The 27903-nt window shown below is 41.5% G+C and overlaps 1 protein-coding gene across 1 annotated transcript in view; it reads left to right on the forward strand.

Moving 5' to 3' along the window:
• Positions 1-27903, forward strand: part of ptprdb (protein tyrosine phosphatase receptor type Db) — a 178722-nt gene that overhangs the window by 110697 nt on the left and 40122 nt on the right. The window contains 4 exon segments of the mRNA XM_034081469.2: positions 2120-2269; positions 17391-17536; positions 20706-20847; positions 26989-27177. Of these exon segments, the coding sequence (XP_033937360.1) occupies positions 2185-2269; positions 17391-17536; positions 20706-20847; positions 26989-27177 (562 nt within the window). The 5' untranslated portion in view covers positions 2120-2184.

Consider the following 27903-nt stretch of genomic DNA (forward strand, 5'->3'; position numbering starts at 1 on the left):
AATTGCTCTATTTTCCACTCTACTTCCTTTCTCCCCACTACACACACCTTTAGCTCATCCCTTTCTCTCCCCGTTATCTTAGCCTTTTAATTAATGTGACATGCTGTGAAGTGAGATACTAAATAATGCAGGCTTTTCCAGTGACATTGAAACAGGCATAGTTATTAGTGGCCACACACACATTCCCACACACAAACACACTCACCAACAAACCAGGATAGATGCCATTTTAAACAGTAACCTACCTTTAATAGGGATATATATTTTGCAGCACAAATGTGGCTTATTAGAGGAGTATGACAATAATGGTCCCTTGGAGAACTGATAGTACCTGTATGCAATCGAAACAGCATTACTATTAGCCTACAGTAAAATGTACAGTACAATAGTAGGGTAAATAAGTAAAACAAAATGAAAATATATTGATTAAAAAGACCAGCGAACTTGTTAAATACTACTAAAGTAAAACTCTCTGATATAAAAGATCTTTAAATAATAATAAAATAAGAAAGAAAATAAGTAAGTTAAAGTTGGTGATTGCCCCTTGAAACCTAAAATCTAAATATAACTGAGGTCTAATATCCAGAACTAAATAAAACATGAAACTGTAATTTCCCTGTGTTTTGGATGGGTGCACAAGCTACAGTAAACTGCATGGCTGGGTTCCCATATCTACTGTGGCGGTGTAAATCACAGTGCACAGGACTTCATTTGTGCAGGGAGAGATCTAGGTTATCCCAAAGCAATTGTTTCAGACCAAACCAAGTGGAAAATCCAGTGTGGGTTTAGTTGTTTGCTGCCTTGGCTGCAGGGATGTTAGAGTTTGTCCCCCCCCCCCCCCCCCTTGCCTTTTTTAATCCGATGGCTTGTTCAGGAGTGGAGAGGATTAAGACTGCTGCTGATGATGACTCTGTCCAGTTTTGGAAAGCCCACAAACACATGCACGAATGCATAACACAGGACCACACAGCTGCAACATGGATACTCACGCTGGAGCAGCACAGGCAGTCAGCGGGAATATTCACATGCATGCTCATACAGAGGCATCACCATATGCATGAGCTAGCCCATATGCACGCACATACAGTGTCACTCCCCACATTAATTCATGCAAAGACGCACGTTACACATGTAAGCATCGTCTCTCTTTGCCCCTGCTCATTTTCACCGTCTCTCACTCATTGCTGTCAGTCTCTGGACAGCAGCAGTGTTCTGCCATGTCCCATTGTGCCATGTGATTTGAGCTGTGAGATTTCAGACACAGAGTGACGCCTGTCTCTTCTAATGCCAGACCTAACACCAGGCACTGCAGATGGCAGAGAGACAGCTGGACGGAAAGAGTTACAGAGAGAGAAAGTGAAAATGCAAAGAATATGACTGCTAGAAAGAGAGACATAAGGAAGAAATATTGTGAATATTTAGGAAACCAAAAACAGCAAAAAGTTACAAGAGACGGAGACAGGGGACAGAATAGCTAGCGATAGAGAGTCCAAAAATGAACGGAAGTAAGGATGAAGCGATAGAGACATTGAGCTGTATGTTGACCCAACACTGTTTGCAACGTAGCCAGTTGATCAGTCTCCTCCCACTTTAATCTCTCCGTCGGCCATCAATCCCTTGTTCAATCTTCTCCACCCCTCCATGTTAAAGCCATTCTTTCCTTTTCAGTAATATGAAATCATGCCGCTTTGACGTACATTTGAAAGAAATCCTGTATTGAAGTCTGCTTCAGAGATGTGTAGGGCACAAACTAAAGCCGGAAAAAAAATGAATCAGTTGCTTGCTCGGAGATAAAAAGTGAACTTTCGAAGCTGACTGATGTTTTAAAGCTAAATGTTTGCCATAAGTTGAAATTCATCAGCTACTTTGTGAACTCTTTTTTACACACACACACCAAAATACACCTCCGGCAATGAGTGTATGGTCCTAATGAAGCGAGAAGAGGAGAGGCAGCTGCATAACTGGAGTGTAAAGCCTAGAGGGAATCACACACTTCAAGTGTGTGTCTGTTTGTGTGTGTGTGTGTATGTGTGTGCGCACGGACTATATTATATCTGAAACTCTCTCATTTGGACGTGTTTAATGACTGCATTTCTTTTAACCTCCTTTCTCTCTCCAGGTTGTGAGGGCCTGTTTCTATCGTCTTGTTGTTCAGTGAGGCAGTGAGCTCACGGTGGAAACAGCATGCATGTGACGACATATCCCATGATGCACTCGGCCAGTCCAGGCCTGCTCCTCCTCAGCTTCCTCTTCCTCGCTGATGCCGACTGTGAGTCTTTCCCCACTCAGTTCCATGCACTTATTTTCTCTCACATGCCTACCCCCAGATATAGACACACAAAAAGAAAAACTGTTACATATGCATTCAATACCTTTAGAATCCACATGTACACAGGCACACTGAGTCGTACAATGACCTGATTTTCTCCTACAAACCACTCCACTCTTGATATAATATCGCTGTGTAAGTAAGTGCGTGAGTGTGTGTATGTTTGCAGGTTTGATATGAGGCCAGCTGTTTTTGTCCATCCAGTATTACTTGGATGGCTTGGCATGGATAGACAGTCCACATATGGCAAATCAGATTGTGTGTGTGTCTGATTTATGTCTCAGAAACATGAACATTAGTATTCTAGTTATGAGTTGTATGCTGGTTTTAATTAGGACATTCATATTTACTGATGAAATATTCCCTCTTTCCAACCCTTAAAGGGTGACGTCTTGATGTTGTTTGTCCAACCAACATTAAAACAAATCAAACAATATTTGCTATAAAAGAAGGATATCAAAACTGGAAGGCTGAAAAGGTTGGATTTCTGCTGTTTCTAAACCATCACGTTCAGCTTCCCCAAGAAAATATGTTATCTGTGTGAAGCCAGCATTTGATGAAAGAGATACTCCAAAAACATGACCATTTCTTGGAGCGAGATTTGCAAAACTATTTATTTAAAATCTCTACCTAAACTGAAAACATAGTGCTTTTTACGCCCCTTCGCAAGTGCAATGAGTGTGTGTGTGTGTGTGTGTGTGTGTGTGTGTGTGTGTGTGTGTGTGTGTGTGTGTGTGTGTGTGTGTGTGTGTGTGTGTGTGTGTGTGTGTGTGTGTGTGTGTGTGTGTGTGTGTGTGTGTGTGTGTGTGTGTGTGTGTGTGTGTGTGTGTGTGTGTGTGTGTGTGTGTGTGTGTGTGTGTGTGTGTGTGTGTGTGTGTGTGTGTGTGTGTGTGTGTGTGTGTGTGCATAGTTAAAATGGGTGTCTACCTGTGTCTATGCCAGGCATGGTGTCAATTTGTCAGGTTTACAAATGCGGCTTTGAATCTCCCAGCAGCGGTGATGAAACTGCCTGATTTGGGGTAAGACTAAGGATAAAAGAAATGAAGACAGAAGGGGAGTTTGGAACTAAAACATGAGACGATCTGAAAAAGAATATTAAAAGAGAAAGAGGAGGTCATTCAAGCTCACCATCCAGACAGTTAACATCTGGGAGCAATCCTGTTGGAGGCCTCGGTAACAGTGGTGTCTAGTAGAATTGTATTTGCATATTTGTTTTTAAAGTGTGTGCTGGATAAGTATACATTTTGTTTTGGCAAGTATTGTAAAAATAATGTATGTCAACCAGATACATTTGCAGCATGTTTGGTACATTCTGTTGATTGGAAGGAAAATTCAGCATAGCTCTGGGCTTGTGGTTGTACGGTATGATGCTGGACATATATCATCGCCACGCTGTAACACACACACACATGTACGCTAGCACAGGCTTCAGGCAACCATTCCAGCCCTGCAATGTTTTAAAACTGCACTGTCACACAAACCCGAGTTATAGCACACACATCCACAAACCACTCTTGTTTTCCTTTCAGCCTCCTGCCCTCTTGTCCCCTGTGTGAGTTCCAGGGTCGGTCAGTAAAGGCCCAGTCATCCATCAAAACGATGATGCTCCTAGACTTTCACGATAGCAGTTAGGAGAGCAGCGTAGACTCGCAGAGGGTGGAAATGATTCCCACTTTGTTTCCTCTGTCTATATTTTTATTTTTCCCGTGCCCTCGTCTCATTCGCTGTGACTTTTTCCATTGCTCTTTTCTTGCTCGCTCTCTGGGTCCTCTCCGCACATCCATATAATCTGGTGAGAAAGGAGGGACAGAGGGCTTTATGGGGGTAAAGGGATGAAAGGCTGTTCCTTTCTCCTTTTATATCGGTGTGTATGACATAAAATGCCTCTTTTAATACCAACATTGGGACTAAGAGCTCTTGAATGTTAAGAGTTCAAACATAGGCTCCAGGACCCAGACATCTTTGCTGCTCGTTGACATGTATTGAAATGTTAAATGTACTCGCAAAATTGCTTTTATGTGTGCTTATCTTTCCTCCAACTCAGTGCCAAAGAAATGGAATACATTTCAAGCATTATAGGGTTTTTACAAAATAGAGGCATCATTTTATTTTCCTCCTCTACTGTATGTCTGGAAAGAGGCATTATTTTGTATTCAACCATAAACACACATGCTTGTGTACACAACTTACAAACATACACACTAGGGCTGCACGATATATCGATAATATGCGCGATATTCACATCGCAGGAAGTGCGATTTTTTTATTATTATTTTTGTGATATTAAGTAGGCAAATTAACTCAAACACGTCATGTTACAATTCTTTTCAAATCAAATCAAGTTTTATTTATATAGCACATTTATAAACGATTTTTGGTCGAGCCAAAGTGCTGTACATATAATAAAAATAGCCTACAGTAGAGACACTTTACAGCAAATACAACAACACAGATTGTTCAGAATATCAGTATGAGAAAAACGACACTCTATCCTTAGACCCTCACATCGTACAAGGAAAAACTTCCAGAGAAAACCCACAGTTTAAGGGGAACAATGGGAGAAACCTCAGGGAGAGCAACAGAGGAGGGATCCCTCTCCCAGGACGGACAGACGTGCAATAGATGCCGTGTGTAAATCGAAGAGATAATACATTTTACAGCATATAGACCGAATGTTAGGAAATGCATGTGTCTGTAATAAGAAGATGAATCCACGAGGATCCCTTTTGCTGCTTGCTACAAAAGGAAAACTCTCATGTCAGGGGTACTTGAGTGAGTGACATGCAGGCTCTGCATGCACAGCAAACCACCAATCACAATCAAATCTCCAAAGCAAACTGACCCGGTGATTAAAGGTAAAAACACTGAATAAAGTAGTTTCATGTGTTTCTCCAGGGCAGTTCGGCGCTGCTAACCGAGCTAGCTCAGCTTGTTGTTCTGATAACTTAAGATCCAGATGCCAGAAGATAAAATCCTTCATCCGGTTAAATATAGTTAAAAAAAGATCAATTGTATAGCATTAAAGTTCAAGAAAGGATGGTTTGCGGACAAAAAAAAACTGCCTTTTCTTCAATTCCTGTATTTGTACATCAATCAATCAATCAATGTTTATTTATATAGCCCAATATCACAAATGTTACATTTGTCTCAGTGGTCTTCACAGTGTGTACAGAATATCAGTATGACAATACGACACCCTCTGTCCTTAGACCCTCACATCGTACAAGGAAAAACTTCCGGAGAAAACCCACAGTTTAAAGGGAAAAATGGGAGAAACCTCAGGGAGAGCAACAGAGGAGGGATCCCTCTCCCAGGACGGACAGACGTGCAATAGATGCCGTGTGTAAATTGAAAAGATAATACATTTGCATTTGTACATATCGCAATATATATCGCAGGGGAAGAAAATATCGCAATGTCAGTTTTTTCCAATATCGTGCAGCCCTAATACACACATACAGTAAACACATAAGTAGACTGAGGGTATTAGGATGCAATCAGATGGAACAGTATCCCATGTGCATCGTTGGAAACCTTGCATGGCACTGCACCATATTCTGCACAAAAGTACGGCGTAACAATACAAGCCCACTGAGCTTTGCGTGTTTAAATGCACGTTTTTTTTTCAAATTCCTATTTTATTCCCCCCTGTGTCTCTGGCTCTCTCTCTCTCTCCCAACCATGTTTGTTTCTCAGTGTGTTTGTGTGCGCGTGCATGCATATGACATCTATCTGGTGGATTACGAGTAATGCCCTGATCCCGTCGCAAACTGGGCCACCGCTCCATGTACGCAGTGAGATTCCCTGTGAGAGAAACTGCATTTCCCGGCGTGTCATTCAGGGCCACTAGAAACAATGCAACAAAAGGGTTCACTTGACTCGTTTGCCCCAAAACCAACAAGCTGTCATCCTTCTCTTTGCAGCTTGGATGTATCAATACAGTACAAATTCCAGCTGATATACAACTCGTGTGTGTGTGTGTGTGTGTGTGTGTGTAACAGAACAGAACAAAAAAATATCCTTTTTCAGAGGCTACAGGAAGCAATGCTGAGTTGCAACCCAGTGCTTCAGTACATTTTGAAAATGACAGTGGTTTAGGATTCTACCCAAGGAGGCTCTTGGTAATGTGAAACTCTTTAGCTTCTGTTTGCATCACATCATTTATGTGTTGTGCAATTCTAAATGTCTTTTTCCACCAAGTCTAAGGAAAAAAAACTAAAACAGACACATCATTAAAATACTGTTTTTCCCAGTTTCTGTCAATGACATTTTCAAACATGACAAGGCACCAGGGCAGCATTGAAAGGACAGAACTTGCACATGTGGTGACTGATCGACCTGTCAGCATCCTACCATATTGCCAGCACTCCCATGGCCTTGAGGTTGACTGGAATCTGAGAGGTGGTTGGGTCAATCGCCCACCGCTACTTTTGCTTACTTTGGAAGCCCTTGAGTGAGGAATGGATCAGTAAGAGCTTTGACAGCAGCCTTCTTTGGTTACCTGGAAGTATGTCATTCAGCTTTTACCTTAGGTTCTAGGTTTAAAGGTCTAAGTTGCTATTAAAAAGCAACATGTTCTTCCACAACACGTGGCAGGCTTCTTTTTTGTAACAACCCCTGTACTTGTGGAAAATACTCATACTTTGCCTTTTTCGGCAAATGCATCATAAGTGTTTTAGGGTTATATAATTAAATCTGATCGAGATGTTCCTTTTCTACCTCTGATGGCATTGGTGATTCTATGGTAGACCCTTAGAAAGGCAGTGAAGCAGTTTGTTTTTGTAAGCAAGCATGTGTAATGCTTAGAGTAGACAAGAGAGTAGATTGCTATAAGTATCACGTTTGTGCATGCTTCATGGCTTCTTGTTGCTGATGGATGAGGCACTGTCAGGATTCACTGGCATGAGATGAAGAGGCATGGTCACAGAGGTAAAAGGTTTTGGCCCCTGAGGATAAGTTAAGGGGGAGAAACACAGTCAAGCAGTTATTTTCTTAGACGGATTGTGTTTATTTTCTGTGATTGATTGATATTGCCTGACTCACAGAAAGTGTGAAGAAAAGGCAAGATCGCGTCTGACATTATTGCACACAATGACAAAATGTCAACATCTGCTCTTGGCAGTTTAGATCACGATGGAGGCAATAGGGGATTGTTCCTGTAGACTGGGAAGTGATGATGAAATCACCAAAAGGTCCCAAAGTGTTGCACTGGTCAACATACGTAGGTCTTTAGGCAGGATTTCTAAACGTTTCTTTAAATCCATGGACAACGACTACAGACACTTTGAAATGGTGCCTCACATACAACAGCATATTATAGATAGTTCATTTTATTTTGAGACAAGCATCAACATTTAATATATAATATGCTATTTCGCTTAAATGTAGGGAATTCCTTGAGATTATTTAGATTGTTATATATGTCCCTTCAATATGAATCTTGAACTAGAAGCAGCTTAGTTTAGCTTACAGATACAGGGGGCAACTGCTTGCCTAGCTCTGTCCGAATTGTATCCATTACCATATGATTTCTCGTTTGTTTAAACTGAACGACTGGACAAAGAAAAAATAGTTTAAAATCAGCTTGTGATTTGTAAACAAATTAGATAAACTTGTAAAGTGTTATAGTTGCACAAAAACAATATTTGTAAATTGATGATATAAAGCTTTTATATGAAAAGGGAGGGGGCAGGTGATTCACTTTTCTTAATATCGGGGTCAGGTAAAAGATATATGTATATTCAATTAATTTTGTTTTCTCTGCCAATCAAATTATAAACAAGACATGTTCAGACATTGGAATGGTTAACATGGTTAAGCTTCAGTGGTGTTGTATAAGTAATATAAGAAATGAGCATAACATTTTTCACACAATTGTCCTTTAATTTCCTTATTTTTAATTAACTTCCCGTTTATTGTCAAATTAATCTAATTCATTATCTAAATAATTCATGCTGTCTTTCTAGAATACTTTATTGCTTTGTATTCAAATGTAGCTCCAGTTGTAATGTGCCAGCTTATACTCTGCTGGTAATGTAAATGCTTAATGACCTCTTTCCATCATCTGCAAATAACTCTCCATAGAAGGTGACAGAAATGGGTCACATAAAAAAATCAGAAGTCGTATACACAAAATCGAAATGCCAATCAAAGCTATGTTATAATGCCAACTGTTTTCGGCACGATTTAGGAGCAGTCTACTGTTGATAACCTGGGTAAAGGACACAGAATATACATTTAAATAATATTCTCATACTCAGTTCAGTACCAAAGTGAGCGTTTGTACTTGTGCAATATTATCTTCAAATGTCAATCCATGAGTGAGGCAAAAAAGGCAGAGAGAAGGAAAGTCCATGTTGATTTGAAAGAGAATGAAGCCGTCCAGCTGCTGAAGCTTCTCAGTGTTCCCAGCCCACAGCACTAAGGTTATTAGCAGCTAGCATAGCTGTGCGTCCATCCATGAGTAAAAGGATCTGACCAGCGTTAGCTTAGCATTAGCTTAGCAGGTGCACCCGTCTGTGAAGAGGCCTGGATAGCTTCAGCTTAGCTCTAACTTAGCAGAGCAGTGGTGTGTGAGTAATACACTGTGACCAGCACTGACAAAACCCTCTGTTCATCTTTATGGGAAGCCAGCCCTGACCCAGTAAAGTTGTGCACCCAGTGGATAGGCCATGTGTTTCTAATGATCTGTGTATAAAAGAAGACCCCATTTGATGAAATCCTCCCGTTGTGTTTCTGACAAATTAACCCTGATTAACTCGTCACTAGCCTGGCCCAGGGGCAGCTATGGTGGGTAAGTGGCATGCTAATTGGACATGCATCACTATCGGCAGTAAAAGTGCATCTTATTTGTTTCCCATTGCATCATTGTGAAAGTGATTCTTGGTGACGTCAGATTGAAGTTGTCCGTACAACTGCAGATCTATAATCATACAGAAAGTGACAAAGTATCATCAATAAGCATGCAATTGTATATAAGAGGAAATCTGTTTTTGACAGCAAAATAATACATACAGATTATAGAGACACTGATGCAGATGGACATTCATTAAACTTGATAAATCACCTAATCTCCAATGTGAAGTATTATCAAAAATAAAAAAACGAAGGAACTTAATCATGTAGAATCAAATGTCCCATGTTAAAATGACCCATTTTTCCAAATGTTTTGCCATTGACACTTATAAGAGCAGAATGATAACTGTCTCTCTGTGTTTATTGGCCCTATAGCAAACCAATTTCATTTACAGGACGAAAGCTAGCAGTTGATAATTGCTCAGCCTCTTAATATGTCTGTTTGATTATAATGTGTTTTAAGTTATGGTTCTGGCTAGCTGCCCACTCACACTCGAGGCTGACTATCATGGCCTCGGATCAGGCCCTGGTATTGGCCTCGTTCCTCGACGTGTCTGACAAGTGTCACGATATTCATGTTATGTCACGTTTTTATGTCTAGGTTTGGGTGTTTTCCTGTTCTCCCTGTCATGTTTTCCTCCTGGTTTATTGTCTGGTCCTTTTCCCTGTGTTTTTCCTCCTGTCGTTAGTTTCCCTGGTGTGTCTAGTTGTCTGATTGTGTTCACCTGTGGCCCTTGTGTTTCTCCTCCCCTGCCCGGCTGTTTCTCGTCTTGTGATTACCCCTCCCTGTATTTAGTGTTGTCTCTTCCTGTGTTCAGTGTTGGTTCATTGTTTGTCTTTCCCTTCATGTCACGCTCCATGTTTGTCCTTGAAGTTTGGTCCTGGATTATTTACTCGTGCTCCCCTGTTTTTTGGTAATGCTAACTTTGTCTCGTTTTCTTTTGTCATCGGCTTTTTTTTGTAAATTAAAGCTCGCTTTTTGTTAATACTGCTTTTGGGTCCTACCTTTTCCTCACACCCTGACAACAAGCCTGACTCAGTTCTCAGTTCTAACATCAGCAAACCGCCCACCACCCCACTATGCAGCTTGATCTTTCTCTGGCAAGGGCTGTAAATTACTCATTACGTGCTTAACTATCGACATGAACACACACACGTAGGCCTACGCAGGAAAATGTGAGGCGCAGGCACATATGCTTGGCAAGTTGTACCAACATCCGGAGCAGACCCTTCAGATGTGATAACAACTTACAAAACGCAGACATGAATACTCACATAAGCTGTTTATCCACACCAACACTTGTCCACGCCAACTCAGAAACACCCAGGATCATCTATGAAGGTGTCTGAAGGCGATGCGCTCTATATTTATCTCGTCATTCTATATTCTTTATCTGTGATTTTTAGCTGAGTATCATCCAGCATCTCAAAGCTTTCTTGCCTAATGTGTTACTTGTTACTTGTTACTTACTTTGTTCATGAGAACTCTTTAGTTCTCATGAACTAAATACAGATCGCGTTCACCGGAATAAATCCCTGGGGGTGGATTAGGCAAATGAAGCCGCTGACATCACTTCTTCTTCTTCTTCTGCTTTGGGTTTACTGGCAGGCCGCTGTCACTACCCGATCTGCAGTGCGCATGTGCGAGATGGTCCGCCATATTGGACAACTCCGGACGGCAACCCAAGTAGGACAATATTGACACAGTGGCTTTTGGCAAAGCTCAAAAGGAAAACTCGAGAGAGATGAGTTATTGTTATTACAACGTGACTTCACTATTATTTAACAACTCTTTTATTGGGTTCTTTTATTTGGGGTTAAGTACATTGTCAGAATAAGTGAGAAATGAATTTAACTTCTGTTAGACAGCCATATGCCATACATTTTTGCACACATTCACAGTAAATATGTATTCAGTATGATAGCTGTCTAACAGAAGTTAAATCCATTTCTCACTTATTCTGACAATGCCAAATAAAAGAACCCAATAAAAACAGTTGTTAAATAATAGTGAAGTCACGTTGTAATAACAATAACTTATCTCTCGAGTTTTCTTTTTGAGCTTTGCCAAAAGCCACTGTGTCAAGTGTCCTTCCTGAGTTGCCGTCCAGAGTTGTCAAATATGGCGGATCATCTCGCACATGCGCACTGCAGATCGGGCAGAGCTGCAGATCGGGTAGTGACAGCTAGTGATGGCGAGATGAAGCCTTATGAAGCTTTGAAGCTTTCCAGCCAATTGGTTCGCAAAAGGGTTCATCTCATGAGGCTTCATCATGGGCTTCATCTGAACACAAACCCCCCTGTTGGTCAAAGTGTGTAAAACAGGCAGATTGGACATCTCAACAGTGTGCTCTATCTCATACCGAGTTCCCAATGAGTAAAGCCTTAGAATAACTCTAAACAACGAACATTAAATCATATTTTCATGTTAACAATATTGTATTTATTACAGTTTAATGATTGTGATTGAAAAGCCTAAGGAGGCTGCTAAACATTGCAAAGAGGGATTTGTATTCCTTAATAATATTCGTAAACTTAACCATGTTGTAGCCTGAGAAAGGCTAAACCATATCAAAGAATACATTTATTAACTACATTATCTCATTTAGCTGTATCTTTTATAAACAACAAAAAAGACGTATTGTTCAGTCGTCATGAGCAGTTGACTCACAGGTCATGAGTCAACTGCTTTCCAGCTGAGCCACAGCACACACACTAAAGCTCCTTAAAAACACTGTAAGATATAGTATTCCTGTATTTATTGATGTTTTTATTCCTACATTTATTTATGCTTGTATCTATTTATACTTATCACATGTTCCGACCTCTATATGAGTGAGGGTCTGAGCTCTCTTGATTCCATCGTGTCACCGGGCCCGGGTACAGGAGGGGTAATACGGTTCTTATTATACATCCATGGGTATTATGAGCGTTGTGGTTCAACAGTTCAACCGATCTGAATTAGTGATGTGTCGGTCCCGAACGACGCGAGCCGGCTCTCGCCCGCGAACGAGCCGTTTTTTTGGTTTTTTTGCGGCTTGAAAGCACATTATGCAATGTGCAATGTGCACATTATCCCGCTTATTACACATTATCAACAAAGTAACGATATAACTCCCAATATTAATTGAAATGCTTTTATGGATTTAGAAAATTATTTTATTGATTTAAAAAATAGTTGTATTGATTTAAATTGACATGCATCCGCTAAGAAAAGTAGTCCGTTGTTACTCTTTGAACTAAGGTAACAACGGCAGGAACTGCTTTGATAGTGTTTTGAGGAGCTTTTTGATTACAGATTTGAAAACGTCGTTTCTTGCTTTAAAAGTAGCACAATTCATTATGTCAAACCTTGGAAAGTATCTCGATATCCCTGCCCTAATGCCAAAGGAACTGCACACTGAATATGTGTCGCCGTTTGATGTCTATGTCTGGACCGCTGCGTAAAAAGGAGGGTTTCTGCCCCATTACTTCTCTTCTTACTTCTATAAGGATAAAACACGGAGGACGGAGATCTATTTTTCTCCCCCTCTTCTGACAGCCCAGCAGCTGATGATCTCAAAGCACGCTCCCCTCTCCTGCAGGGGGGCGTGGTCAGCTGCAGCTCACAGAATCAGCCCCCTGCAAAAACAGCGCTGGAAAGAGCAAATGGAGCAAAATGATCTGTTTGGTATTTTGAAAAAAAAACTATATTTATATACTTTATATAGGTCGATACAGTAGCCCCTTTTTTTTAAATAGTTTTTATAGGTGTTGCTATCTGTTTTGCGTAGCGTGGTTCTACAAGCAAGTCAATGCATTCATTGGGTGGTATCAGAGAGTTACACGGGTCTGTAAATGCAATGAAAACAATTGGCCACAGCAAATCATTTATATTAAACATGTAATGTTTACTTTTGAATACTTTAGTACAAAGGTTGTTTTGAATAATTTAAGTGATGTACACATATAATTAGTCAAAACAGGGCTACATTTGATTTAATTAAAAGGTATAATATGTGGTAAACTGAAGAGCCGTTTGGGAGCCGAAAGAGCCGGTGTTGTGTCACATTATGCCTCCCCGTCATGAAATGCCGTAAGGTGTAAACCTATGGTGTAAACGTGTCATTTAGAAATGCGCGTTCCCCTGACAAGGGAGGCATTTCATGACGGGGAGGCATAATGTGACACAACACCGGCTCTTCTTGGTGAGCCGAGCCAAATGATCCGGCTCACCAAGAAGAGCCGGAATTCCCATCACTAATCTGAATCGCTTCGTGAAGCAGTCACGTGGTATCGACAGGCAGCGAGGCTTCGTTTGTCATCGGTGACGTCACTGGCCCAAAACGATACAAGCCTCGATACAGGCTTCACAAAAAGCTTCGGGGATTACTCGACACACGCTCCGAAGCCTCGGCGCAATACGTAACATCACTAGTGACAGCTGTCAACAGCCGCAAACAACTTCACAGCGTATACTGCCGCCCAAAGTCCCCGGCCGGAAGTCCCCGGAGTTAGGGACTGGCTACTGAAGCCTTCCGAGTAAATCGCCAGAACGCCGAGACCTCCTCATCTCCACCGCTCCCATGTTTTATTTTGTGTTGCCATAAGTTAGTCTCTCTGCATTTCTGCGCTGGGCTAATGCTAATGGTAATAATGCAATGCGAGGATAATAAAATGGCGGCTTCACAAAACTTGTTGGGAGTTCTACGGGGCGTGGTTTGCAATCCGCCCAGCCAATCAGACATAGGAACCTTTTTCTCCCACGAAAGTACCTGCAGTCTAGCAGGGACTGAAAAGGGGGTAAAAAGGTTCTCATGAACTAATTTAGTTCCTGGGGCTTTTTGGTGTGAACGCAAATATATCGTAGTTCTGGTGAACTATTGTGGGAAAAGTACTCCGGTGTGAACGCGGCTATTTTGTGCCACTGCATCCATTGTGTTTGTTGGCTTGCTTTGTTGGAATATCATGCTTAATGCTTTCTTGCATCATGGAAACGCCTTATTTATCACTTTTAACTTATATACTTTTTGACTTTTATAACTCAAGACGTGCATCTGTATTTACTCCCAAATATGTCTTTCATTCTTAAATCTATACATATGTTCCATCTTAATACACTATATTCGTAAATCATACTCCCTGAAGGTTTGTGCTAGCATCTGTTCTTACAAACTGGATCTCTATCGCTTTGTGCCTCTAGGTTAAGACAGCATCTGCCAGTGTGTCCCTGACACTTCCTACAAAGTGTCATTAGCTTCATGTTGCAATTTGTCTTCTTTTCTACTCCAGTGAACCTCAATAGCCCCGGTACAGTTTGCAATTTAATTTAACGAGGATTATCAAGAAAAACTGTTGCATTCATACTGTATAAATGCACTTTAGTCATATTTGGAATATACTGTGTGAATGAAAAAGTCCATACCATGTATGCAATCAATATTTTTTTCAACATGCCACAAGACAGACAGTCTTTGACCTTGGAATCAGAGTTTATCACACATCTTCAGCCGTGACTCAAAAGTGATCCGGAGAGAGGAGCTGACTTTGTAATCCCTGCCATCTGCTGTTTAGATCAGATCCACTGTATGGTGACCTTTACAGTATGTAGGCCACTCCATCCGACGCACAAACACACACACAAACCAAGAGGGAAAAGATTGGCACTGTCTAATTCCATCTTAATCTCTTTCTGCAGACCCACTCAGTAGAGTTTCTCCACATTTCCATCTTGGGTCATATTGAGGGGGATAAGGAAGGCTAAGGCGACATGCAAGAGCACCTAAGCATGAGACTGCTGCAAAGTGCCCACCCCAAGTTCTCATATTCATTTGTCCAAGTAAAAAATTGTTATCTTAGGTCCATGAAATAAATAAACCATCAGGCATCCCTTCCCCCACTAAAAGGGCTACAAATATTGAAGTGCCCTTTTGAGCTTGAGCCCTCCCTAACTTGGCCTAAATGTCAATGCTTAATCTGACCAAGCAGCAAAACCAAAAAGACCTGATGATGTTGGCAAAAGACACAACTGTTTGGATCCTAAATAGAGAGCAGATAAGTGGTAGGAGGATAGAATACGGAGGCAAACAGGGAGGATGGATTTGGAGAACAACATTTGGAGCAGGGGAAGGGAGACAAGGAGTAAAGAAAGGGAAGATGGGAGCCCATAGAGAGAGGGGAGGAGAAGAAATAAGAAGGAAGAGAAATTGTGAGAGCGAGTTGGGAGAAGTGTGGAGCATACGGTTGCACCCCCAACCCCTCCTCATTAAGTCAGTCAATGTGACAGGAAGACTTATGTAACACCCCAGAGATGGAGGGAGGAGAAGGAGAAAGAGTAACAAGGAAGAGGATGAAAGAAGGAGCAAGGAGAGCAGCTGTGACGGGGGAAAGAAGTGATTCAGTGGCAAAGAATTAGGCGCGGGTAGAAAGATAGGGGAAATATTAGAAAGAGAGAACATAAGACAATTAACAGGAGATATATAAAGAGAGGGATCGTGCTAGAAAGATGAAGAGTAGGGGGAAAGATAAAAAAAAAGCAATTGAAAGATCTACCGTGCCTTTTAGTATGGCTCTGCTAGCTTTAGACTTTTCATTTGTTTTGTAAGGGAGAGATTAGCAAGAGGATTAAGAGAGCGATTCTCCCACTCCTCATTCTTTCTGTTTCCCTCTCTCTTTTTTATATCACTCTTTTTCTCCCTCAGATGGGCACACGCACATTTGTCGACTCGCTCAAGCATCACACACACACACGAGACTGAGCGTGTAGAGTTTGGTGGCATGCATTTAGAAATCGTGTGCATCCAATTATTTAATGAATATATCAGGACTGCAATTGAGCATTATTTCCATTCTTAGATGATCATCCGTTTATCTATTTTCTGATTAATCAATGGGTCGTTTTGATGCAATCAGAAAAAAGTTACCAATTCCCAAAGCACCACCTGACATCTTCATTTTGTGGTCAACCAAATGCCCAAAAATATGTTACCTTTCATCGATAAATCACTCATCACAATTGTTGTCAGTAATTGTTTGTTCATCGACCATTCATTGAATCAAGTAATCCTTTAGGCGCTAGTACATATCTAACTCACGCAGGCATGCTGACTTATGTGCACAGTTTGTGTATATATACTTAAGTTGGCTTATGCATTTGCGAAAGTAAGCAGATGTAGAAATGCAAGCACACACACACATACACACACTACTCGATTCACTGAGGAGTATTTGGCAATGAGCCAGTGAGGTGTAGAGGTGATTGGGCAGCTTGGGGCTCTCCCACCATGTTTGCAGTACATCTGGCGCTTCCTCCCTCACTCTCGCTGACTTTCTCTCTCTCTCTCTCTCTCGCTCTCGCTCTCTCTCGCTCTCTCTCCACTTCTGCCGCTCATGCAGTCTCCTCCTTACCCATTCTGCTCTCCATCTGTCTCTCGCTAGTTCCCTTTATCTCCCTCACTCTTCTGTTCAGTACTCCTCGCTCTTTTAAACGCACACGCTTTCTCTCTTTTTCTCTCCTTCCCTCAAAAGCTTTGCCTTTCTCTCTCTCTCTCTCTCCCTCCCTCCTTTCAAACAGCAAAAAGCAATTTCTCTCCCTTTGTCCGGGCGGTTGGCAGTAAGCCCTTAAGTAGGGATTTTCTGGTTTGGCTGGAATGCCATTAGGTGAGCTGGTGGTGACGTGCCGTGACTGACGTGCCGAATCTTTTTGATGTTGTGATGTCACAATCCAGCGGAGGCAGTGGTTATGATATTGTTGGCGTCCCCGGAATGAGGGGCTTTAGTGGTCATGTCAGAAGTAAGTCTTCATAAATCCTTTATGGCACAGAAATATTAAGCTTCTTTGGTGTTTCAGGGACAGAGGGAAACACATGGAGGATACGCACACAGACACAAAGCCCACCGTACTACTGTACTCCGAGAGAGAGAGATATAGGTGCATGCATACTCCAAGAGTCCACACACACACACACACACACACACACACACACACACACCCCGGGTCTCAGATATCACTCAAATAGAGCTACACATACAGTGTGTAAAATACAGAACTAGTAGTATAATAAACTCACCCTTGGGGAATAACCCATTGGAGGAAATGTGAATGTATGTGTGAATGCTGGTCAGATTATTATGAAAGGTAATGTCAATCGCATTAGGACCATTGACACAAACGGCTACATTTTGGGTTGGAACTTCACTTAACTTTTGTTTACATCTTTTCACACAGCACCCCCCAAGTTTACACGAACCCCAGAAGATCAAACAGGAGTCCAGGGGGGAGTGTCCTCCTTTGTGTGCCAGGCCGCAGGGGATCCAGAGCCCAAGATTGTCTGGAACAAGAAAGGCAAAAAAGTCAGCAACCAGAGATTTGAGGTATGCTCCTCAGACACTAACGATGGAAGATTAATTTAGTCCTTTTGTATGATAAAAGCCTACCGTCCGCTTCTCATGCTGAAATCTGCATAGGGAAATAGGACTAGGTTCGTATTCAAATACTAAACCACAACTCAGGTTCACTGCAGGATGAATGTTCTCAGTGGTTTATTAATGTGTGTTAAATATTATTTGTTTGCCTTTCTAACCTTTAACTTATAGAAACACGTTTTAACTCAAGCAATAATATTGGCAACTTAAAATGGGAGCTATTTTGTAGATTATTGATTTAAGGGTGGGGAAACCGGCTCGAGATACACTTTTTGTTATATTCCTTGGAATGCTCTTAACATCCCGATAGCAATGAATATCTTAAGTGCTTTGACAAAAAATCCATAAAAAAATGTAATCTCTGGAAGCCGTAGTACTGTAAAAAGCATGCCTACCATCTGTGCACAAACTTATCTCGTGCCCTCATTGGTCATGTGCGCGTTCGTGTGTGTTGGAGGAGGGGCTCTGTGAGGAAGTGGCAGATTTTTTCCGGTTGCTTATTTTCAAATTCTAGCGCTCTCGAGCTGGTTTCTCCAAAATTACCTACCCCACCTTTAATTAATCAAAATAAAACAAAATGGAATAATAATTGCATTAATCAAAGAATAATTTAAAGGAATGGTTTGACATTTAGGAACAATTAGGAAATAAATGATATTCCTGAATAAAAAGGATTTTCCAGGTAAGGCAAGCTTTGCTTTTAATAAAGTAAGAAAACACAACTTACTTCATAAACTTGTTGTTCTAATTTAAAAAACAATATTTAATGTGTGTCTTTGAGAGTTGTATTTGCGCTAGAAGTTGTTTTGACCTTTAGACAAAACCATAACTGTAACTTTGAATTGAAGAGTGGAGTCAATCTTATCATCTAACTCCCTACAAGAAGGCAAATAAGCCTGATTCTCAAAATATGAAACTATTATTGTACTGATTGAGGAATCACTGAGAAGTAATTATTGGTGTCTCCTTGGGTTCTGAAAAGTAATTTCTCCAGCACAATTGCCAGATATTTCTAGTTGCAGCTTTCCGTTTGGGATTATTTGCTGCTTCCTTATCTAATGTGATAATAAACTTTTGGGTTGAGACTTGTCATTTGGTTCTGTGTAATTACTCACCAAAATAAATAATCTATTTATCAAATGATCCACTAATCAAACTAATCCTCGGATAAATCGATAATGAAAATAACAATACAACAATAACAATAACTGGTTGACTGTTTAAAATAAACGGCTAACTCATAGTCATGACCGAAAGAACGAGATCGCGGATACAAGCGGCCGAGATGGGTTTTCTCCGCCGGGTGGCTGGTGTCTCCCTTAGGGATAAGGTGAGAAGTTCAGTCATCAGGGAGGGACTCGGAGTCGAGCCGCTCCTCCTTCGCGTCGAAAGGAGCCAGTTGAGGTGGTTCGGGCACCTAGTTAGGATGCCACCTGGGCGCCTCCCTAGGGAGGTGTTCCAGGCACGTCCAGCTGGGAAGAGACCAAGGGGTAGACCTAGGACCAGGTGGAGGGATTATATATCTTCGCTGGCCTGGGAGCGCCTTGGGATCCCCCAGTCAGAGCTGGTTGATGTCGCCAGGGAAAAGGAAGTTTGGGGCTCTCTGCTGGAACTGCTACCCCCGCGACCCGACCACAGATAAGCGGGAGAAGATGGATGGATGGATGGCTAACTCATAGCCCATTTCAGAGCTTAGTTTTGGACAGATACTTCATTAATGGTAGCAGTTACCATCAGAGTGCCCACAGAGAGAAAGGTGTATGTTGGCACTGTATTTATTGCAATTCAATTTTACATTTAAGTCAATAATTGAAAAAAGGGTAACTTCCTTTTTTTGGGGGGAGTGGGCTTGAACACCTACCAGTTTGTTTATAAAATCAAAGTTGTACTGTTTAAGATTTGATCAGTTTATCTGCTTTTCTCCATTTGTACTGCAAAAGTTATTCAAGTGTGTGAAATGCTATCTGCTCCAACACTTTCATATGTCAGAGGATGCCTTGGGCTACAGTGTATGAGATTCTCATATGATCAGCCTTATTAGTTTCCCTGAAGGCTCTAACCTTTGAATTATTTCCCCTCCTCACAAGTCACTCAGATGGAGTTGTTGCATCAGTGCCCCCCCCCCCCCCCCACCAACTCATTGTCACCCTGAGCCCAAGGTGTTTTTTTTCACTTTAATAAGTCGAGTTTCCTCCCAGGTTTGAGTTCATCATGGCGTCCTCCTGTTTGTGATTAAATCTCTCGAGGAGATATTTTATTTTTAATCCAACCTATATAAGCTCAGAATGTTTTTTATTCCCCATTTCTGTCCTGCCGGCCTGGAGTTGTTGAGGGATTTCCTTTTATTGGATTTCAGTCATCAGAAACCTTCTCAGAATTCAGAATCTGATACATGCTTGTATTTAACTTATGCAAGAGCATTCAAAATGTCCAATCCCTTATTTGAGAAAATGTCATGTTATAACATATTACATAAACATCAAATATAATGATTTTTCACTATCTCTTCTCCATTTAAATACAACAAATTGTTAAACGTTTTCTTTCAGTGGACGGCTTTTCTGGGGCTGCCTGAAATCTTTTTTAAATTGTGTGTAATGAAGCTGCAAATACAGCTTTAAATACAACATTAACATATTGCTTATCAGTGTTACAGTAGTATTGGCAAACATTTTCCCATTTAAACATCCACTGAGATACTTTAGCATTCCTTAGAAGTTGTGTTTCTGGACACCTGATAAATGCAAGTCGAATATTCACTGTCTTTAAGATGTATTTATTTGGTCTCTAACATCTGATACATATTTGGTTCTGTAGCTATTAAATGCTCTATTATGTTCACCAGCTAGTTGCTAACATTGTATGTTGCCTTGCGTTAGAAAGTTTGTCTAAAGTGAGTTTTTAAACCTTTTCACTTTAAATAAAAGTGCCAGCGGTAAAAGTTAACCATAACTGGTGGTAAAACCAAAAGATAAGCTTAAAGATGTAATAAAAGGAGGTTACTGCAGATTCAGGTGATCGTTTTCTGTCGGTTAATCACTACAGTCTTATACAGTATGTTTTGATAAATTGTTAGATATGTTATATTGACTTTTTCAATGTCTTTTCTCACTAACAGGTAATAGAGTTTGACGACGGGTCCGGCTCGGTCCTAAGGATCCAGCCGCTAAGGACCCCGAGAGATGAGGCTATTTACGAATGTCACGCCTCTAACTCTGCAGGAGAAATCACTGCTTCAACCCGACTGAGTGTACTAAGAGGTCAGTGTGAACATCCATGCAAGCTGTGATTCATATCAGCTGTCAATCACATTGTTTCAATAGCTGCGAAGAAAACAACAAAAGATCATTCTTGGATGTAAATCATCAATCACATAAAAACATTGTCTTTTAACCCTTGTGTTGTGTTCGAAAGCTGTTTCCGTTCATGGTGTTCGCATGATTCATCTAAGTCCAAAACACTCAAAAATAATGACTATCATCCAATATTGTTTTAACTACATCATCACTAACTTATTATGCATTCACAACCTCACAATCCTGTTCCATTTTATTATTTATGGCCCCAAAACACATATTTTTAAGAAGAAAATGGGATTAAATTCACTCATTATATTCCCTATAGTGAAGAAAGTGGATAATTATGTTATCTGACTATAATAGACTAATATTAGAATACAATTTCCCCCCCAGATTTTTTTTACAACTTTATATTATTAACTATAGTTCCAATAAAAAGGTAGGTGTCCCTTGAAACGGGTCACGGGAGACCCCAACACAACATAAGGGTTAACAACAAGTGAACATCCCTGTGATGTTATAACTAGTCGGATTAAATATTAACTGAACAAATAAGGAAGGTGGTTTATATTAAGTTATACACATTTTCAAGCATGTTCTTCAAACTTAAATGGAGAAGAAGTCGAGGCTTTTTGGATGTTTTCTCAGATGTAGATATACAGTATGTATAGGCAAGTGTAAGCCTGGGTCCACTGCAGTAGATGGTTTTGTTAGTGTTAGTGGAGTCCATTAATGCAGATAGTGATGTTAGTCTTAGTGGAGTCCATTAGGAGAACATTATGTACCGGGAGTTTGAAGCTCAAGAGTGTCTTAGTGAGTGAAGCTGCTCAAGTGTGGATAATCACATCACCTGCCTTTACAGTACATGCTCATGGGGAAAGGACGTGCAGCCCATTGTTCTACCATCTCGTCTCCCTCTATCTCGCTCTTCCCCTCTTGTCTCTCTGAGGGGTAATAACATAGTCTACAGTTCTTCCTCTCCACTCTCTTCTCTTTCCATCTCGTCTGTCTGTGTTTTAGTCTCTAAAGTTCATTCCCTGTTACGCTTTATTTCACTCTACACTTTCTCTCTGACTTTTCATACACTTTGCTCCTTTTTTCTCCCTTTCTCTCTCACTCTTTATCTGGCTGTCTGTCTCTTTTTCTTTCGTTCCCCCTCCATATGCTCTTAGGTCCACTACACAGCAACCTCTAAATTATTCACATCAGTCCACTCTTTGCATCTTCTTTGCCGTTCCACTCCATCCATCCAGAATCGTTCCTGTCTCACGTGGTTGTCTTCGTGCTTGTACTGTGTGTATGTGTGTGCAACTGCATGTGCTCTTGCTTACAGTATGTGTCCCTGCATCTATTTTTGATTTTTCCTTCCTCCCTTGATGGAAGCTATGGGCTCGTGTCTAATCTTTATTGAAAACGTAACCATTCATGCACGCACACATAGGAAAAAAAACACACACAAACCTATCCTCAATCTTAGGCAGTCAGTCTTTATGTAGTGATTATCCTCTTTCTGCACCTCTGAGGAGTCATTGTGTTGTGGATGAATAAGAGGCCACCTGGGAGCTGCTAATAGCCCCTGATACACTGTCAGTGCAAATGTCAGTGGCAAAGTACACACACATGTGATACCACACACACCTATACGAACACACACATACACACACATATTCACCCAACACACCGAGTCTTGTCAGTCATGTCTCCTTGTCTCCTCTGGATCTGTAAAGACACCGCTCCACTGGCTGAGTGTCTGTCTGTCAGACAGGAGGATCCGGTGTTAAGGTCAGCCAGCTTAATTACTGAGGATAAGAACCGGGCTAATTGAAATCTTGGCTTCCAGTAAACGGCCGTGATTGACAATGTCTGAAATAATAATGAACTTGAGAGCAATTATATGCTAGGATCCAGTGTTCATTCCCATACTGTATAATTCATGGTTCGGTAAAAGTGAAGCGTGTGTCTGTTTGAATTAATGAATGAGTCTCGGAAAAAGTAATACAGTCTAAAAATTGCAAAGTGAAGTTGTAAAGTTCTTTTTAATCGACATAAAGTCTGAAGGGGCAAGAAACTTGAGTGCTCAGATTATCAGAGAAGCGAGAGTGTGTAGACAACTTTATTTTAAGATAAAAGAGTGTGAGTACAGTACGGTAATATAATTGAAAGTTGAACAACAAAGTGGGTACACAGTAGCTCAACAGATAATACTTGGATTAAAAACGACGTCTGTCTTCTCACAATGTAGCTGCGACAAGATATTGTGCAGCCTACAAAACAACCTAATGACGTAATGAGTCATACAAAATAACCAGCTAACTACACCAGCCGCAATGCCACATCGGTCCAGGGGACTTCTTCCTACACCGCCACTTCCTGCATCCTTGCTTCGACCACACCCATTTTTAACTTAATGACTTGTGACTGTGTCTTAACCAACTCTGACCTCAGACAGAAATATAAGCACCTGGAAAAGTACTCAAAACCGATTCTGTGGTATTTCCCGCTACAGTAGGAATCTGCAGGACCACATTTTGCCATAGTGACACTCAAACACATGCACACACACACAGACTCATAAGGTCAAAACTAGACCATTCACACACTGTAACAAACCGTGGCTCCACAAACTTGACCAGACTTAAATCAACAACAACATTTTTTACTATGTAATAATCACAACGTAATGTAACAGTTCGTAAGTGTTAATGTTATTGTATCTATAACGTAACCTGTTTGTCCCCTGAGTCCGTGATGAATGACAGAAACAGGTTTGTTTGCAGGTGCTGATATTACAAATGAGCTTCTAATACGGTCTTCCAGATTTCCAGATGACAAATCCAGTGAGCTATGTGTGTGGATTTCTTTTTGGGTCTTGTATAAAGAGGAAAGTGTTCACGCGGCAGTTCCCATGATTGGGAAACCGGGCATTTCTATGAGCTGTGAAATGATCTGGATCTCTCACAGTGGAAACACTGAAGTGGGAGCACATCCAAAGGAAACAGTGGGATGTGTGGAAGGCTCCGTCAACAAGGGAGTGTAGGGTTTCGCATCTGCTCTGACCTCAGGGGGTACTTTACTGTTCAGCAGTGCGCACACACACCCTGGAGCAGCTTTGTCCCAAACACACGTTGGTGTTGCTTACACCTGTCCCCATGATGGATGGGGGGGAGCTGGTTACAGTGTGCATGCATCAACGTGTGTGTGCATCAGCCCATTCAATCAGCCCTCAAACATTTGTCCTTATATTTACTTCACAGCTTGTCAGCTTTAAATGAAAGAACCTTGTCGTATTTTTTAGCACCCTCATGAAAGTATGTGCGTTCTCCGTCTGTGCTTTTGGTTACCTTGTTACAGGTTCTTGCACACACCTCTACTTACACATCCACATCGGCAACTCTCGTTTTTTCTGTGCCGGTGAGTGGTTGTAGAAGAGGGGCCGAGAGAGATGCATGATCTCAGGGAGTAGCATTCTAACTGTGCATCCTCAACGTTCGGTGCAATGTCCCACCCCAGGTAGATGAAATAGAATGCGTTATTCCTGCCTACGAGGGGCTGGCTTTGAAGTAAGCGTTTGCATAATGAAAGCGGAGAGAGTCAGCATTGTTATGCTGTATGGGTCCCTTGTGTTCTCTCTCCCTTTCTGTCTGTTTTTCCTCTTCCCCACTCCCTTGTTCTCTCTCGATTTTCCTCTCTGTCACTCTTTTTTTGTCTCACTGAATTTCATTCTAACTCTCACTTTTGCCCTCTTTTACCACCCGCCCACACAGACACAGTAGTACACACAAACACCTTCTGATCTTGTTCTCTTGGTTTATTATGTCCATGTTTCCGTTTGTCGGCCGTTCTGATTGATTGAAACCAAAGCTGTTAAAAGGCCACACGCGCACTCGCAAAGCCAGTGTCTCACGACCCGTCGGCTATGGTTCGATGGGCAAGTACCATAATTAGCATCTCTTTGGCAAGGTTCAGCGCTAGGATTTCCCGTTAATGAGGCTCTGTGTGGTTGAGAGGGATAAAGTCACAAGGGATTCTTGGTTTTTTTTAAATGGGAGAAAATAGACTGCCTTCCAGATCAAATGCAAACACATGCAGGAACGTACGCTCCTTGCTCATCTGTCTTTTCACCATGTCTATCTTTATCCACGTTATTATGGATGACTCATGAATCTGACATTTTACCCCTCAGTTATAAAGTGTAGCGGTGAACAAAGTAAAGAATTATTTGTATCTAATGTATTTGCTTTTAACACGTTTGATTCCAAGGGTGAATACTGTTTTTTCCACCTAAATAAAGTGTAGGTGCCTTTGACCCCCCCACTCCTCGAGGTGATGTCCCCTCCTCTTCCCTAAGTCTTCTCCTTCAGTTGAATGAAGTTGGCTTAAAGGTCCCATGTCATGCTTTTCCGGTTATTACCCGTCCCCTTGTGTGTTATGAAGGTTTGTATGCATGTAAACGGTCTGCAGAGTCACAAACCCTCAAAGTACACCCTGTAGCGAGTAAAACTCTAACACAGAAAAGACCTGTCTATGCTGCCCCAGAACGCCTCGTTGGAGATTTCTCTTTTTCTTCCTGGGTATGGTGACATGCCCATACGTATGGAGCTCCTCACACACACACACATGCCTCACACACACACACTCTCTCTGCGGCAAAACTGTGACGCGCTGGGGGGGGGGGGTGCTAGTGGTGCCTCGCAGCGGCGAAACTAACTGTGGCGCGCTTACAATGTAGGTGCGCCGCGTTTGGGGGTGCGGGTGCTAGTGGAGCCTCGTAGATTGGGGTGCTGCAGCCCCCTCAGCATCCCCCCCTTCCCGCGTCCATTCGCGATGTCTCGCAATGTCCCGCCAACACCCAGACCCCACGCAGCATTCTCATCTGTTTGTCATTACTGGTGTCATTTTCTGGCTGCTAACGCCATTGTAACACATAATCAATGATGTTCCGCTGTAACGGTGGACTCATCAGAACAGAGTGGGCGAGCTGACCAATCAGAGCACAGTGGGCTCATAGGGAGGGGGGGCAGGAGCTCCAACAAGCTGTTTAGGACAGAGAGTGAATACACATACTATAACCAATGTGAGTTTGGAAAATTGCACAATATAAATCTATTCTAGTGGACCTCAACAATGGAATTATGATCAGTAGAAATGGCCATGACATGGGACCTTTATGCTTTGATTTGTGTTATCTCAGTGAAAGGACTCATCATGTTGGATCTAATTGCCTCCGATGTCTATGAATTCACATTTGATTTGCCAATCCCAAAAGGGTGCAAGTCCCAGTGGATGCCTAATTATTTGATTCTCCTATTTGATTCATGCAAAGTGCTTCCGGAGAGGGTTATGTGCAACAGACTGAGCAGCAGGACAAAAAGTTTAGCTCAAACTGAGTCCCAGCAGAATAGAGAGTATTTGAGTTTCCATTTATTTATATTTGAAGAGCCATTGCCTGAAGCTTTTTGAAGATAGTTTGTCATGGGGGAATGAAATGTTACTTATTATATTTGACCTTATTATGTATTCCTCAAAAGTCTTGCCTCCAGGCTCCTGGCCAGTTGGAAAAATATTTTGGCTCCAATTTGAATCTATTTTTGACCAGCCAGTTTCCTTTTTCACTCTGGACGAGTGCCTCAACCTGCTCGGTGTCAATTCAGAGCTGAAGGCAGTTGTGTATTAAGAATCATGTTTTGTCTTGTTTCGAACAGTCTATCTGCTTTAGGGACATGTCAGAAAACTCACTGCAATTAATTTGACATGTTGGGAAGATAGTAGAGAAACTGATACTGCTCTAATATGAATGTTAAATATGAAGCTACAGCCAGCAGCAATTCTACAGCTGGCCTGGCTACATCTGACAGTATCAACATCCACCAAACATACAATCATGCACATAAATAAACCCACTGTAAAAGAAGCAAAACCTTAAGATTGACAGGTTCAGCCTCATGGATATGTGTCACATATACGTTGTACGAAAGACTACTGTAACAATATAATATTGTATATCATATAAAGAAAAAACGTCCTGTTTCTAATCCATTCAAAATAACACATTTGAAATGTATATTTCCTGCTTTGTTTAACTTGTGTATTTCATCCTTGTAGAGGACCAGCTGCCCTCAGGGTTCCCCACCATTGACATGGGTCCCCAGCTGAAAGTGGTTGAGCGTTCTCGAACCGCCACTATGCTCTGTGCTGCTAGCGGTAACCCTGACCCAGAAATTACCTGGTTCAAAGATTTCCTGCCAGTCAACACGTCCAATAACAACGGACGAATCAAGCAGCTCCGCTCAGGTAAACAATTGTTTTAATCCTCCATTCTTTCCCTTGTCCTCAATCCCACGCTTTTATTTCTATTTAAGGTTTGTTCCCTACCCCTCTTCTAATATCCGCTCCTCGTTTCTTTTTCCCCCTACCCGTTTTGTTATGTTCTGTTCCTACTAAGTGTCTGTTATTCTTGCCCCCGTTCACCCCTTTTCTTATTGCTGTTCCCACTCCTCCTGCCGTGGTTACTGGCTGTGTTTCTCTGCTGCTGTGGTATGAGTTGACTGTGTGTGGTTGCCAACTTTTCTAAACTCTTCAAAGCCTTAAACAGTAAACTCCCAACTTCTCTCTGCTTTTCTCAAACCTCTGAGGTCTTCCCGTGCAAATCACCATCACGAAGGGTTTCATTGTTCACTTAGTGCAAACGTTATGAAATATTTGTAACATCACGCATCAGTGCGCACCATGTCTCTAGTCATAATAAATGTTCTCTACTGACTGAATTTGCAAGGTAAAACCCAGATGTTGGTGGCTTGCACTGAAGGAATGTCCTCTCTCAGATGGCTCACTGCTGTGACTAAACCAACAAATAACCTTTTGTTTTTCCTCATATTATGGAAATACGTGTGTCTTTTGTGAGTGTGAAATTGACTCACGGACATTGCATTTTATTTTGAGTAAATACATTGAGAGAATTTGTAAAACTCAAAGACAGGAGAACTGGGGAAAATACACAGAGAATAAATTGTTTTCCAG

The sequence above is a fragment of the Pseudochaenichthys georgianus genome, chromosome 1 (genome assembly GCF_902827115.2).
Source record: "Pseudochaenichthys georgianus chromosome 1, fPseGeo1.2, whole genome shotgun sequence".
NCBI classification, from domain to species: Eukaryota; Metazoa; Chordata; class Actinopteri; order Perciformes; family Channichthyidae; genus Pseudochaenichthys; species Pseudochaenichthys georgianus.